Below are 15,420 nucleotides of genomic sequence, written 5' to 3' on the forward strand. Positions count from 1 at the left end.
GTCAGAAAATAAGCTTTTCTTACGGATGGAATACTTGACACTACCGTTGCAACGAATAATTAACGACCTGGTACGTTTCGTTCTAGATAAGCGACCCGCATATTGCGATTACAGATGGCTGTATTAGCATGTACATTGTCAGAGTAATCAACAGTCTCAATTTAAACAAGATAGATTTTTTTATATAAAAAGAGCAAGAAACGACAATACAAATGATTCATTTTGATTACTATGTTTTATATTGTAATACTTGCATGTTACTATATCAGGTAGATATTCAAACTGGTAAACACTACACATGCAAGGATATTCTCGAAAAAAGCACAATATTATCTGTTGCTTTGAGAAATTATGGAATCAAGGTGGAAGACAGAATCTCCGTTGCAGCTGAAAACCATCCACATTACGTGGTATCGATATGTAGCACGTTATTTATCGGAGCTACATTTGCACCGTTGAATCCAGCATATACAGAAAGTAAGATATTCTCCAAGCAGCTTTTACGAATTATTTTATAATAACAAAGAAATTAATTTAATTAAAAGTACGTGCGTGTTTAATATTATAGAAATTTAACGAAGGCAGAACGTGAAAAGTGGAAAGAAAAATTTGCTCTTCTTTTTTGGAAACTTGCATGTTTCTGATAACTCCACTGATTATGCCATATATAAGTTAATGAAATCGAGCCTCGACTTTATTATTTGCCTCGAGTTTATTATAGAATTTTACAACTACTAGAAACAGAGATCATAAATTAGATACTTTAATTAAAGACTAAATTTATTTACATTACACTTGCAGAATTAACAATAAAAGTCTAGAAACAGTACTTACTCTAACACCAATTTTTATAATCTAGTGTAAACAATAATTGTTAATATTAAATTGTTAAATATTGTGTATATAGATGCGGAAATTAATAATCACTTATATTCTCAATATGCGTTACTCCGTCACCTTTTAGAGATACAAACAATACTAATTTTTAATCGTATACGATTAAATTGTATTTAACTACTCCGAATATCTTCTCAGAGTAAACATTCTACGAAAAATATGTTATTTCAAAGAAAGTTGTTTCAGCCTCTCCTTGCGGAGACGGATATCGGAAAAAGCTTTTGTAAGGCTTTTCGAATATTTCTAGATCTTTTGTAAAACTGTCACCTTGTTACGCGGAGTGGTTAAGTTACGCCATGCAGCATATGCGTTATTTAATCATATCTAATGCAATTTTTTACGTAGGAGAATTTACGCACATGCTGGAAATTTATCAGCCACGGGTGTTGTTTGTATCGCGACGCACTGAAAACATTTTGGCGAAAATTGCATCTACTGTAAGCTGGAATATGAAATTAATCGAATTGGATGATAAACCTCTTGATGGAAATATAATAACCTGAGACAAGGTTTTGGAAAAATATCAACGTATCACGGATCTCTATGCGTCTTCACCGGTGCAGATAGATCATAACAGGAAAAGAATGGCAGCTATTTTATGTTCTAGCGGTACAACAGGAATTCCAAAAGGAGTAATGTTGTCTCATCGAAATTTGTTACTTTTCATCCAAACTCTAAGGTAAATATATTAAATTAATATACACAATGTACCCGGTTGATCTAAGACCACACATATATTTCGAGATTTATTTTTCATTTATGCTAAATTTAAATATATATTATTCGTTTTATATGATTAACAAACCATTCTTTATTCAAATCAACTATATAATATTTTCTCTATTGTTGTGCTTCTTAACTCTTATCATTCTAGTTGAAATTATAAATATTCGATTTAATTGCATTTGTTCTTAATCGAAGTGCCCCAGAATCAATGGATATTCGACGTGGAGACCGAATACTAGTTTTCTTGCCATTATTCCACGGTTATGCGTTCGGAATGATGAATACGGCAATAAGGTGCGGTGCAGTAATCAGTTCTGTAGAAAAATACAGAATTACGCATACACCATTGGTCCCTCCAGTTTTAGTTGGTCTTGCGAAGCATCCAATGGTGCCAAATTGCGATTTCGGCAGCGTGAGCAACGCTTCCGCCGGATGTAAGTTTTTCGTCCAAACTACCTAACGTAATACGTTATAACGTTATTCTATAAAACGTAATACGTTATAACGTTATAACGTCATACCATAAAACATAATACGTTATTACGTTATTCTATCTAACGTAATACGTCATAAAGTTATGCTATATAACGTAATACGTTATTACGTTATACTATATAACGTAATACGTTATAACTTCATACTATAAAACGTAATACGTTATAAAGTTATACTACCTAACGTAATACCTTATAACGTTATACTATATAATGTAATACGTTATAACGTTATTCTATATAACGTAATACGTTCTAATGTTATACTACCTAACGTAATACGTTATAACGTTATACTATATACCGTAATACGTAATAATGTTATACTACCTAACGTAATACTTTATAACGTTATTCCATAAAACGTAATACATTATAACGTTATACCATATAACGTAATACTATATAACGTAATACGTTATAAGGTTATTCTGCGGAACGTCATGCGTTATAACGTTACTCTTTATAATGTAATACGATATACAGTTATACTATAAAACGTAATACGTCATAACGTTATAACATATAGCGTTATACTATATAACGTAATACGTTATAACGTTATACCATATAACGTAATACGTTATAACTTAATTCTATGTAATGTCATACGTTATAACGTTATACTGTATAACGTAATACGCTGTAACGTTATACTATATAACGTAATACGTTATAACGTTATACTATATAACGTAATACGTTATTACGTTATTCTTCATAATGCAATACGTTATAAAGTTATGCTGAATAACGTAATAAGTTATAACGTTATTCTGCGGAACGTCATGCGTTATAACGTTACTCTATATAATGTAATACGGTATAACATTATACTATATGTTGAGGTTATTCGGTGTGTAAACAGAGAAAACACGTGTATAAATCGTAAGGTAGAAAATATATTTAAATAGAAGTGTAATAAGTAAAAATACAATTTGAGCTGGTCCAGATCCCCACGCTAGCTGTGTTACCTAATAACTGAAAAACCCCGAAGCCAACGTCGCCTGTCTACTGTTTATGGCCTGACTACGTCGCAGTCTTTTGTCTAAACGCTGTCGATGGCTTCAGTGCTTGAGAAAACTAAAAAAGACCAGATGTAGAGTTTCTCAGAAGTGGTGACCACTTCAACACTATATAACGTAATACGTTATAACATTATACTATATAACGTAATACGTTATTACGATATTCTATCTAACGTAATACGTTATAAAGCTATACTACAAAGCGTAATACGTTATAACGTTATACCATATTGCGTTATACTATAGAACGTAATACGTTATAACGTTATACCATATAACGTAATACGTTATAACTTAACTCTATGTAATGTCATACGTTATAACGTTATACTGTATTACGTAATGCGGTGTAATGTTATACTCCATAATGTAATAATTTATTACGTTATTCTATCTAACGTAATACGTTATAAAGCTATACTATAAAACGTAATACGTTATAACGTTATACCATATAGCGTTATACTATTGAACGTAATACGTCATAACGTTATACTGTATAACGTAATACGTTAATACGTTATTCTATCTAACGTAATACGTTACAAAATTATACTATATAACGTAATACGTTATTGCGTTATTCTATCTAACGTAATACGTTATATAATTAGACTATATATCATAATACGTTATAACGTTATACCATATTGCGTTATACTATAGAACGTAATACGTTATTACGTTATTCTATCTAACGTAATACGTTATAAAGCTATACTACAAATCGTAACACGTTATAACGTTATGCCATATTGCGTTATACTATAGAACGTAATACGTTATAACGTTATACCATATAACGTAATACGTTATAACTTAACTCTATGTAATGTCATACGTTGTAACGTTATACTGTATTACGTAATACGGTGTAATGTTATACTCTATAATGTAATACGTTATTACGATATTCTATCCAACGTAGTACGTAGTACGTTATAAAATTATACTATATAACGTAATACGTTATAACGTTATACTATATAACGTAATACGTTATTACATTGTTCTGTATAACGTAATACGTTATAAAATTATACTGTATAGCGTACTAAGTTATAACGTTATACTACATACCGTAATACGTTATAACTTAATTCTAAGTAATGGCATAAGTTATAACGTTATACTGTATAACGTAATACGGTGTAACGTAATACTATATAACGTAATACGTTATTACGTTGTTCTGTATAACGTAATACGTTATAAAATTATACTATATAGCGTAATAAGTTATAACGATATACTCTATAACGTAGTACGTTATAATGTTACACTGCCTAACGTAATACGTTATAACATTATACCATATAACGTAATACGTTATTACGTTATTCTACCTAACGTAATACGATATGAAGTTATACTATAAAACGTAATAAGTTATAACGTTATACCATATAGCGTTATACTATAGAACGTAATACGTTATAGCGTTATACCATATAACGTAATACGTTATTACGTTATTCTATCTAACGTAATTCGTTATAAAATTATACTACATAGCGTAATAAGTTATAACGTTATACTATATGAACTAATACGTTATTATGTTATTCTACATAACTTAGTACGTTAAGAAGTTATACTGTATAACGTAATACGTTATAACATTATTCTGCGGAACGTCATACGTTATAACGTTATACCATATAACGTAATACGTTATAGCCTAATTCTATGTAATGTCATACGTTATAACGTTATACTGTATAACGTAATACGGTATAACGCTATACTATATAACGTAATACGTTATAACGTTATACTATATAACGTAATACGTTATTACGTTATTCTATCTAACGTAATACGTTATAAAGTTATACTATAAAACGTAATACGTTATTACGTTATACCATATGGCGTTATACTATATAACGTAATACGTTATAATGATTCACTACTTAAAGTAATACGTTATAAAATTATACCATATAACGTAACACGTTATAACGTTATACTACCTAACGTAATACGTTATAACGTTATACTATCTAATGTAATACGTCATAAAGTTATACTATATAACGTAATACGTTATTACGTTATACTATAGAACGTAATACGTTATAACATTATACTATAGAACGTAATACGTTACAAAGTTATAATACATAACGTAATACGTTATAACTTTATACTATAAAAAGTAATACGTCATAAAGTTAAAGCATATAACGTTATTGTATATATCGTAATACGTTATAACGTTATACTATACAACGTAATACGTTAGAACGTTATTCCATAAAACGTAATACGTTATAACTTTATACCATATATCGTAATACGTTATAACGTTATTCTGTGGAGCGTCATACGTTATAACGTTACACTATATAATGTACTACGATATAACGTTATACTATATAACGTAACACGTTATAACGTTATACTGTATAATTTAATACGTTATAACGTTATTCTATAAAATGCAGTACGTTATAACGTTATACCATATATCGTAATACGTTATAACGTTATTCTGTGGCACTTCATAAGTTATAACGTTACACTATATAATGTAATACGGTATAACGTTATACTATATAACGTAATACGTTATTACGTTATTCTTCATAACGCAATACGCTTTAAAGTTATACTGAATAATGTAATAAGTTATAACGTTATTCTGCGGAACGTCATGCGTTATAACGTTACTCTATATAATGTAATACGGTATAACGTTATACCTATATAACATAATACGTTATAAAATTGTACTATATAACGCAATACGTTATAAAGTTATACTGTATAACATAATAAGTTGCAACGTTATTCTGCGCAACGTAATACGTTATAACTTAATTCTATGTAATGTCATACGTTATAACGTTATACTGTATAACGTAATACGTTATTACGTTATTCTATCTAACGTAATACGATATGAAGTTATACTATAAAACGTAATACGTTATAACATTATACCATATAGCGTTATACTATATAACGTAATACATTATAACGTTATACCATATAACGTAATACGTTATAGCTCAATTCTATGTAATGTCATAAGTTATAACGTTATACTGCATAACGTAATACGGTGTAACGTTATACTATATAACGCAATACGTTATTACGTTTTTCTATATAACGTAATACATTATAAAATTATACTACATAGCGTAATAATTTATAACGTTATACTATATAACGTAATACGTTATAACGTTATACCATATAACGTAATACGTTATAACTTCATTCTATGTAATGTCATAAGTTATAACGTTATAATGTATAACGTAATACGGTGTAACGTTATACTATATAACGTAATACGTTATAACGTAATACGTTATTACGTTGTTCTGTATATCGTAATACGTTACAAAGCTATTATATAAAACATAATACGTTATAACGTTATACCCTATAGCGTTATACTATATAACTTACTATGTTATATCGTTATACCATATAACGTAATACGTTATAACGTTATACCATATAGCGTTATACTATATAACGTAATACGTTATAACGTTTTTCTGCGGAACGACATGCGTTATAACGTTACTCTATATAATGTTATACGATATAACGTTATACCTATATAACCTAATACGTTATAAAATTATACTATATGACGTAATACGATATAACGTTATACTATATAACGTAATACGTTATTACGTTTTTCTATATAACGTAATACATTATAAAATTATACTACATAGCGTAATAAGTTATAACGTTATACTATATAACGTAATACGTTACGACGTTATTCTATATAACGTAATAAGTTATTAAGTTATACTGTATAACGTAATACGTTATAACTTAATTCTATGTAATGTCTTACGTTATAACGTTATTCTATCTAACGTAATACGACATAAAATTATACTATATAACGTAATACGTTATTACGTTATTCTATCTAACGTAATACGATATAAAGTTATACTATAAAACGTAATACGTTATAACGTTATACCACATAACGTAATACGTTATAACGTTATTCTGCGGAACGTCGAACGTTATAACGTTACACTATATAATGTAATACGTTATAACGTTATACCATATAGCGTTATACTATATAACGTAATACGTTATAACGTTATACCATATAACGTAATATGTTATAACTGAATTCTATGTAATGTCATACGTTATAACGTTATACTGTATAACGTAATACCGTGTAACGTTATACTATATAACGTAATACGTTATTACGTTATTCTATCTAACGTAATACGTTATATAATTATACTATATAACGTAATACGTTATAAAATTATACTACATAGCGTGATAAGTTATAACGTTATACTATATAAACTAATACGTTATTATGTTATTCTAGATAACGTAATACGTTATAAAGTTATACTGTATAACGTAATACGTTATAACGTTATACTATATAACGTAATACGTTATTACGTTATTCTATCTAACGTAATACGTCAAAAACGTTATACTATAAAACGTAATACATTATAACGTTATACCATATAGCGTTATACTATATAACGTAATACGTTATAACGTTATACCATATAACGTAATACGTTATAACATAATTCTATGTAATGTCATATGTCATAATGTTACACTGCCTAACGTAATACGTTATAACGTTATACTATATAAGGTAATACGTTATAATATTATTCTATAAAACGCAATTCGTTATAACGTTATACCATATAACGTAATACGTTATAACGTTATTCTATGTAACGTCATCCGTTGTAACGTTATACTATATAACGTAATACGGTATAAAGTTATACTATATAACGTAATAAGGTATAAAATTATACCATATAACGTAATACGTTATAACGTCATACCCTATAACGTAATACGTTATAACGTTAAACTATATAACGTAATACGTTATTACGTTATACCGTATAATGTAATACGTTATAACGTTATTCTATAAAATGCAATACGTTATAATGTTATACCATATAACGTAATACGTCATAACGTTATACCATATAATGTAATACGTTATAACGTTATTCTATAAAATGCAATACGTTATAACGTTATACTATATAACGTAATACGTTACTACGTTATACTATATAACATAATACGTTATAACTTTATACTATAAAACGTAATACGTCATAAAGTTAAGGCATATAACGTTATAGTATATAACGTAATACGATATAAGGTTATACTATATAACGTCATACGTTATAACGTTACACTATATAGCGTAATACGTTATAACTTTATACTATAAAACGTAATACGTTATTACGTTATACTATATATCTTAATACGTTATAACTTTATACTATAAAACGTAATACGTTATAACGTTATTCTATAAAACGTAATAGGTTATAACGTTAAACCATATAACGTAATACCTCATAACGTTATTCTGCGGAACGCCATCCGTTATAACGTTACACTATATAACGTAATACGGTATAACGTTATACCATATAACGTAATTCGTTATAACGTTATACCATATAGCGTAATACGTTATAACGTTATAGTATATAACATAATACGTTATTACGTTATTCGATATAACGTAATACGTCGTAACGTTATTCTGCGGAACGTCATGCGTTATAACGTTACTCTATATGAGGTAAATCGGTATAACGTTATACTATATAACGTAATACGTTATTACGTTATTCTATCTAACGTAATACGCTATAAAATTATACTTGTCGGAGATAAGGTTTCACCGGTGCCTTCCCTCTGAAACCTCGGGAAAATCCATAAAAGCATTGTAATTAAAATCTACAGTTGTAACTAAACGATCTGCCATCATTCTAACCAATTGTATTTGTTTGAGACTTGTGACAATGAGCTTGGGCTCAAGGCGACAATTAGTCGCCGAACGTAGCCGCGGTCAACGGGACGAACTCTCCACCTAACAAAGGCATTGAGTAATCCTATAGCTCTCCTTAAAAGAAAGATTTGTAGCGGCACTTGGCAGTAAACATTCCAACGGTTTCTGTCCCGTAGCTTGCCACACGCAGATCCTATTCTCCGGGCAGGATGTTTACCAGATGTCGACGCGTCTCCACAGTACGTGATCGACTAGCACGAGGACCGTCATAAACACTAATATCTAGTTACCTGAAATCCTTCAACAGATAAACAATCTTTGTCCTAGTTACAGGAAGACAAGAGAGACCTATTTTTCCACGAACGACGTCTCCCACTAGCAACCCTCCCTCAAGGGCAGCTAGCATCCTTTTCTAACTACCGTTATGGAGATTGGCCAATTAGCAGCAACGTCAATTTCCCTTACTTTCCGAACGTAGGATATCCCCGACGAATCCGATGAACTCGTGTCCTTAGACACGCCCCATCATAGTTTTCCTCTGAGGTATCACCGGGACGGAAAGTCATTCTCTCTTGCGGTCTCATCGACAAAAAGGATTTACTCCTTACGGTCAGCGAATATTAACACAGAATCCGACTTAGATTTTTGCGAGTGCGTACGACTACCGTCCCGTTGTCCGCGGATTCTTTATTGAACCTAGGATCATTGTCATTAGTCTCTCGAGTATCTAATTACCACGGTTACTTGTCCGGTTCTATGGTAATCGCATTTGCACCAGTCAATGTCTTCTCTATTGCATAACGACAATGTGTAATCCAAATGAAGATTCGTGTCACGCCCCTAACTTTAATTCTAATGTAAACCCGAAATTTAATCGGGTTAAAATTAGAATTTAAGGCGCGTAACTATTGTTTGTTCGACCAATCGCGGGGAGACGTAGTCGCTAGGAGAGACGTCAACGGGAGTCGTAAATTCCCGTTACGATTATAACAATCGACACCACGACTTGATCGATCCCCTGATTTCCGTTGAGATAATAGGGGTGATTGAGTTTGTATAACACTCTGATTCACAGAATTATTAATTATATATTTCCAACACTTAGATCACACTGATGAGCATAGATAGATAGATAATCACTTATCGCACGAAGATAAGATAGATATGTACGTTAGAGCAGGGCTCTTATAATTGGATTTAATGTATTAGTGGACGTAGCACTATAAGATATTTAGCAGAGGAAATGTATGCTCGACAATACCGAGACCGACTCTCGCGTTATGCTTAGACTGCCCCGATAGGCATTAGCGTTACTACTTAGTAGTTGACTTTTCCAACGATGTAGAAGAAGTGAAGTTGAGTGACGATGCTGTGTCGGAGGAAAGCTAGTGATGGGTGTGTCTAGCGCATGGGATCATCGGATTTGTTCATGACATTTTAGGTCAGGAGGTGAGGCCAGTATACATTGCCTCGGATTGGACAAACGAAGGTTGGAGGACTAAGAAGAGCCTTAACCGCCCTCGATAGAAAGTTGCTGGTAGGAAGCATCGTACGTGAGAAAAGCTAACTTTCCCGTGTCAAGCCGTAGTAAACAATAGTCTTTGGAAACTGATTTAGAAAAGACATTTGTTGGGTCTGAAGGACCTTAGCAGGCAAGTGACTCGAGTGTATGACGGGTGCTTAAGGCTATTGAGGGTACGCTGTACGGAAGAGCGGACATCTGGTGTCCGTCTGGCCCGCGGTGTGTGACCTGGGCCAGGCAGAGAGTCGCCCGGCGTAACAACGATTCTTCGATTGAATTAGCCATCGTTTTACACAACAGAGATTATATTTACGCGAATATACAAGATTTTACAAAATATTATGAATGTTGAGTTTGATGAATGATAAGATTAACAAACGATAAGTTTAACTAACGATTAGATTAAAGAATAATAAGTTTAACGAATAATAAGAGTAACGAATAATATGTTTTACGAATAATAAATTTAACGAATATTGAGATTAACAATTAATAGGTTTTACGAATAATGAATTTAATTAACACTATTAACAATGTTCCTGGGTTCAAACGAATCCACGGTCAACGGGATAACTCTTTTCTATGCGTAGAATGATTTTTAAACACAAAAATACGATTGCTGAGACACTCGGTAAATTGCTCGATGTATCACTTTCTAAGGCGATCACACGAATGAATATCTCATGAAAATCTTTTCCGCTATACGACTGCATTTGTTTGTTATATGCTCGCTGGAGACATCGAGAAGGTTCCAATCGTTGTTGCTAGGCAATTTCTGTCAAAAGTTTGTTGTATACTCTTTGGAAACATCGAGAAAGATCCAAACGCCATTACTAGGCAGTTTCTGTTTGGAGATTGATTCCTAATACGCGTGACCCATTATATCGACATCTTTAAAGTGCAATTCTATGTGATTTCTAGGGAGAACAATACAACCGATCCACACCTTCGTCAGGCAAAACGTTTATCCCGTGACCGTGGCTACGTTCGGCGACCAGTTGTCACCTCGAACCCACTTTCGCTATCACAAATATCGAACAATTACAAATGACAACAATTGCTTAATTACAGCTATGATAAAATCTAGGCTAAAGCATTAGAAGATTTTCCCAAAATTGCAAAGGGAAGGCTCTGGTTTTCCTTTCATCTCCGACATATATATATGTCGGGTTTACATTACAATTAGGGTTAGGGGCGTGAAACGAATCTTCGTTTGGATTACACGTCGTCATTATGCAATAGAGAAGACATTGGCTAGTGCAAATACGATTATCATAGAACCGGACAAGTAACCGTGGTAATTAGATACTCGAGAAACTAATGACAATCATCCTAGGTTCAATAACGAATCCGCGGTCAACGGGATGATAGATGAACGTACTCACAAAATCTAAGTCGGACGCGTAATATTCACCGGTCGTAAGGGGTTACTCTTTTTCATCGATGAGATCGCGAACGGGAATGACCTTCCCGTCCCGATGATGCCACAGAGGAAAACTATAATGGGGTGTGTCTAAGGACACGAGATCATCGGATTCGTCGAGAAAAGCCTTCGTTCAGAAAGTAAGGGAAATTGGCGTTGCTGCTAATTGGTCAATCTCCATATCGGTGGTTAGAAAAAGATGTTAGCCGTCCTCGAGGGAAAGTTGCTAGTGGGAGACGCCGCTCGTTGAAAAATAGGTCTCCCCTATTTTCCCGTAGTTGGGACAAAGACTGTTTGCCTGTTTGAAGGACTTTAGTTGACTAAATCTTAAGATTTATAACGGGCCCTCGAGCTAGCCGAACATGTACTGCTGAGACGCATCGACATCTGGCAATCATCTTACTCGAAGAATAGGGTCTGCATGTGGCGAGCTACGGAACAGTGACCGTTGGAATGTTTACTGTCGAGTGTTACAACTATTTCCTTTTTAAGGAGAGCTATAGAATTATTCCATGCCTTTGTTAGACAAAGCGTTCATCCCGTGACCGCGGCTACGTTCGGCGATTGGCTGTCGCCTCGAGCCCAAGCTCATTATCACAACTCTCGAACAATTACAATCGGATTGAATAACTACAATTGTTCAATTACAGCTATAGTAGACTCTAGGTTTCAATGTTGCGGGATTATACAAAATTCCAAAGGCTCCGGTGTTCTTTCATCTCCGACATATATATGGAATGTTGTAATATTTTCGGAAATCAGGCGATCGATTTGTGAAAACTCAACAATCGATTGTCTAAGTCTTCTCTTTCTCCCTCTGGCTCTTAACTTGCTTTTTTCTTTGTTCAATCTTCGCTTCTCCAAGTCCTGTTTTATTTTCTATCCCAAGTCCCCGCCCTCCTCTATTCATATCGTTCGACCGACTCCCAGTAAACACATTGAAAGTCAAACCGTCGGTTGATATTCTAAATTCTATAGAATTTACATATATATAATGTTTATTGCCTAAGAAAAATATAAATTACATATGTGTATTCACAATAAACAACGAATTTCTATTTGAAAGTTTTTTTATTTATTTATTTGGATTTTACAATTTGTCCAGTAGGACATTTGGTAAAATGTTGTAGCTGTATACTAATATAACATGTGGGTGGCTACCCCCAGCGGGGTACCACCGTCGTGTTTGTTGGGTAATGTCCTCTGTGAGATCGGTTGGGTGTTTCCTTTTTAATCTTCTTTTTATGCTTGATGTGTCGACCGTTTCCGCTGCCAGCCGGTTTAGGTGCGTTGCTATTCTTTCTACGTACCTTCTTGCACTTTTGTTGATCTCCTCCTTGACCGTTGGTATTCCCAGGTCTTTCCGAATGTCCTCGTTTCTAACGTACCATGGCGCGTTTACTATTGTTCTGAGTATTTTAGATTGCGATGCCTCTATTTTGATTATATGGCTCATTGCTGCTGTTCCCCATAGTGTTATTCCGTACGTCCAGATTGGTTTTATGACCATTTTATATATTTTTAGTTTGTTTTCTATGCTTAGTTTGGATTTTCGACTTGTTAGCCAGTAGATTTGTCTCCTTGCCATCTGTATTTTGTCTATTGTTGCTGTAATATGCTGTTTCCATGTGAGTCGTGTATCTAAGTGGAGTCCTAGGTATTTGACTTGCCTTGTTTGTATTATGTGTGTGCCGTTTAGTATAATGTTTGGTGGTTTCTGTTTTCGCAGTGTGGATGTAATATGTTTGCATTTATCGGGGTTTGCTTTGATTTGTTTCGCTTGAAGCCACTTTTCTATTTTTGTGATATGTTCTTGTAGTAATGTAACTGCTGTTGCAGGGTTAGTGTGCCTGACTAGTCCAGCTGTGTGATCCGCGAATGTCAGTATTTTGCTATTGTTAGTTGTTGGTATGTTGGCCGTGTATAATGTGTATAAAATTGGTCCTAGGACGCTTCCTTGCGGAACTCCTGCCTTGATTTCTTTAGCTTCCGAGTGTGTCTTTTTGATTTTCACTATGAAGCTTCTGTTGCTTAGGTATGATTTGATTAGTTGGTATATCTGCCCCGAGAACTGTTTCCTGATTGATTGTTGTAGGCTAGTGTGGTTTATTTTATCGAATGCTTTTTCGATGTCCATAAAGAGTGCCGTGCAGTATTGTTTTGTTTCCAGCGCCTGTAGGATTTCATTGACGAGTCTTTGCGTTTGTTTTATTGTGGAGTGTTTGTTTCTGAATCCGAATTGGTGATCCGGTATTAGATGGTTCTTCTCTATTATTAGTTTTATCCGGTCGTAGATTATTTTCTCTACTATCTTAGAGAACACCGGAAGTAGTGAGATTGGTCTGTAGGACTTGGTTTCGTGTGGGTCCTTGCCTGGTTTGGGTATCATTATGATTTTTGCCAGATTCCAAGATTTTGGAATGTATTGTATTCTTAGTATTGCGTTTACTATTATTGTGGTTTGTCTTGTCGCTTTTGGCGGAAGGTTTTTCAAGATTTGGCTGTTAATTAGGTCGATTCCTGGTGCTTTATTGTTTTTTGTTTCCTCAATTATGTTTCTGATTTCTTGTGCGGTTGCTTTGGGTATGGCGATTGTCAGTTGGTGTACTAGTAGTTAGCGCATCCTCGTCCGTATGACTATTGTGGTTGCTATTGTTGATGTTGTGTGGGGTGAATGTGTTGCCTAGGTGGTTGGAAAATTCTTCAGCTTGCTCTTCGTTGCTTCTTGCCCATGTGTTGTCTGCTCTTCTGATTGTTGGTACCATTTTTGTTGTCTTCTTTATTTTTTTGTGACTTTTCATAGGGAGTAATTGTTGTTTTCGTGAGCAGATAGTGACTCGATGAACTTTGTGAACTCGTTGTTGTTGTGCTCTTTTATTTTGTTCTTTATTTATTTTGTGAGTTTGTTTAGGTGTTTTTTGTTTTCTTTTGTTCTGTGTTTTTGCCATTTTGCTTTCGCTTTTCTTTGTTCTCTAATTTTTTCGAGGATGTCTAGTGGAACTGTTTTTGTTTGTCTGTTGTTTGTTTCAGGTATAGTGGTTGCCCTTGCTGCTTCTTGGATAGTTTCTGTGAGTGTTGTTACTGCTTGATCGATGTGTTCAGGTGTTTTCAGTGGGATGTTGCAGCTGATTTTGCTGTCTATTATTTCTTTGAATATTTGCCATTTGGTGGTTTTATTGCATAGCTTCTCTGTGCTGCTGTAAAGTATTGGTTTGTTTCTGTATGAAATTATTATGGGCGTATGTTCGGAGCTGAGCTCGAGGCTGGATGCTATGTTTAGTTTATTTGCGTTTAGTCCCTTTGTAACTGCAAAGTCTAGCAGGTCAGGTATTTTGCTCAGGTCTGTCAAAAAACATAAAAGTACTCCTGTACAATGAGTTTTGGAAAACATTGATCGATGAACCGTTAATCTTATAAAGTGGAAAATCATCCAGCAGAGTTTTCATGTGACAGTTTTCTTTTTTAAATTTTCGTCTCGTTCGCCATTATCGCAATCGAATAAATTT

General features: G+C 33.5%; 1 protein-coding gene across 1 annotated transcript; it reads left to right on the top strand.

Moving 5' to 3' along the window:
- Positions 1-204: 204 nt before the first annotated feature.
- Positions 205-1,417, top strand: LOC117239463 (luciferin 4-monooxygenase-like). Its single transcript, XM_033505023.1, has 2 exons — positions 205-477; positions 1,243-1,417. The coding sequence occupies exons 1-2, from the start codon at positions 213-215 to the stop codon at positions 1,398-1,400; spliced, it is 423 nt and encodes a 140-aa protein (XP_033360914.1). The 5' UTR covers positions 205-212; the 3' UTR covers positions 1,401-1,417.
- The last annotated feature ends 14,003 nt before the right edge of the window (positions 1,418-15,420 follow it).

The sequence above is a fragment of the Bombus vosnesenskii genome, unplaced genomic scaffold (assembly GCF_011952255.1).
Source record: "Bombus vosnesenskii isolate JDL3184/JDL3185 unplaced genomic scaffold, Bvos_JDL3184-5_v1.1 scf7180000014020, whole genome shotgun sequence".
Classification (NCBI taxonomy): domain Eukaryota; kingdom Metazoa; phylum Arthropoda; class Insecta; order Hymenoptera; family Apidae; genus Bombus; species Bombus vosnesenskii.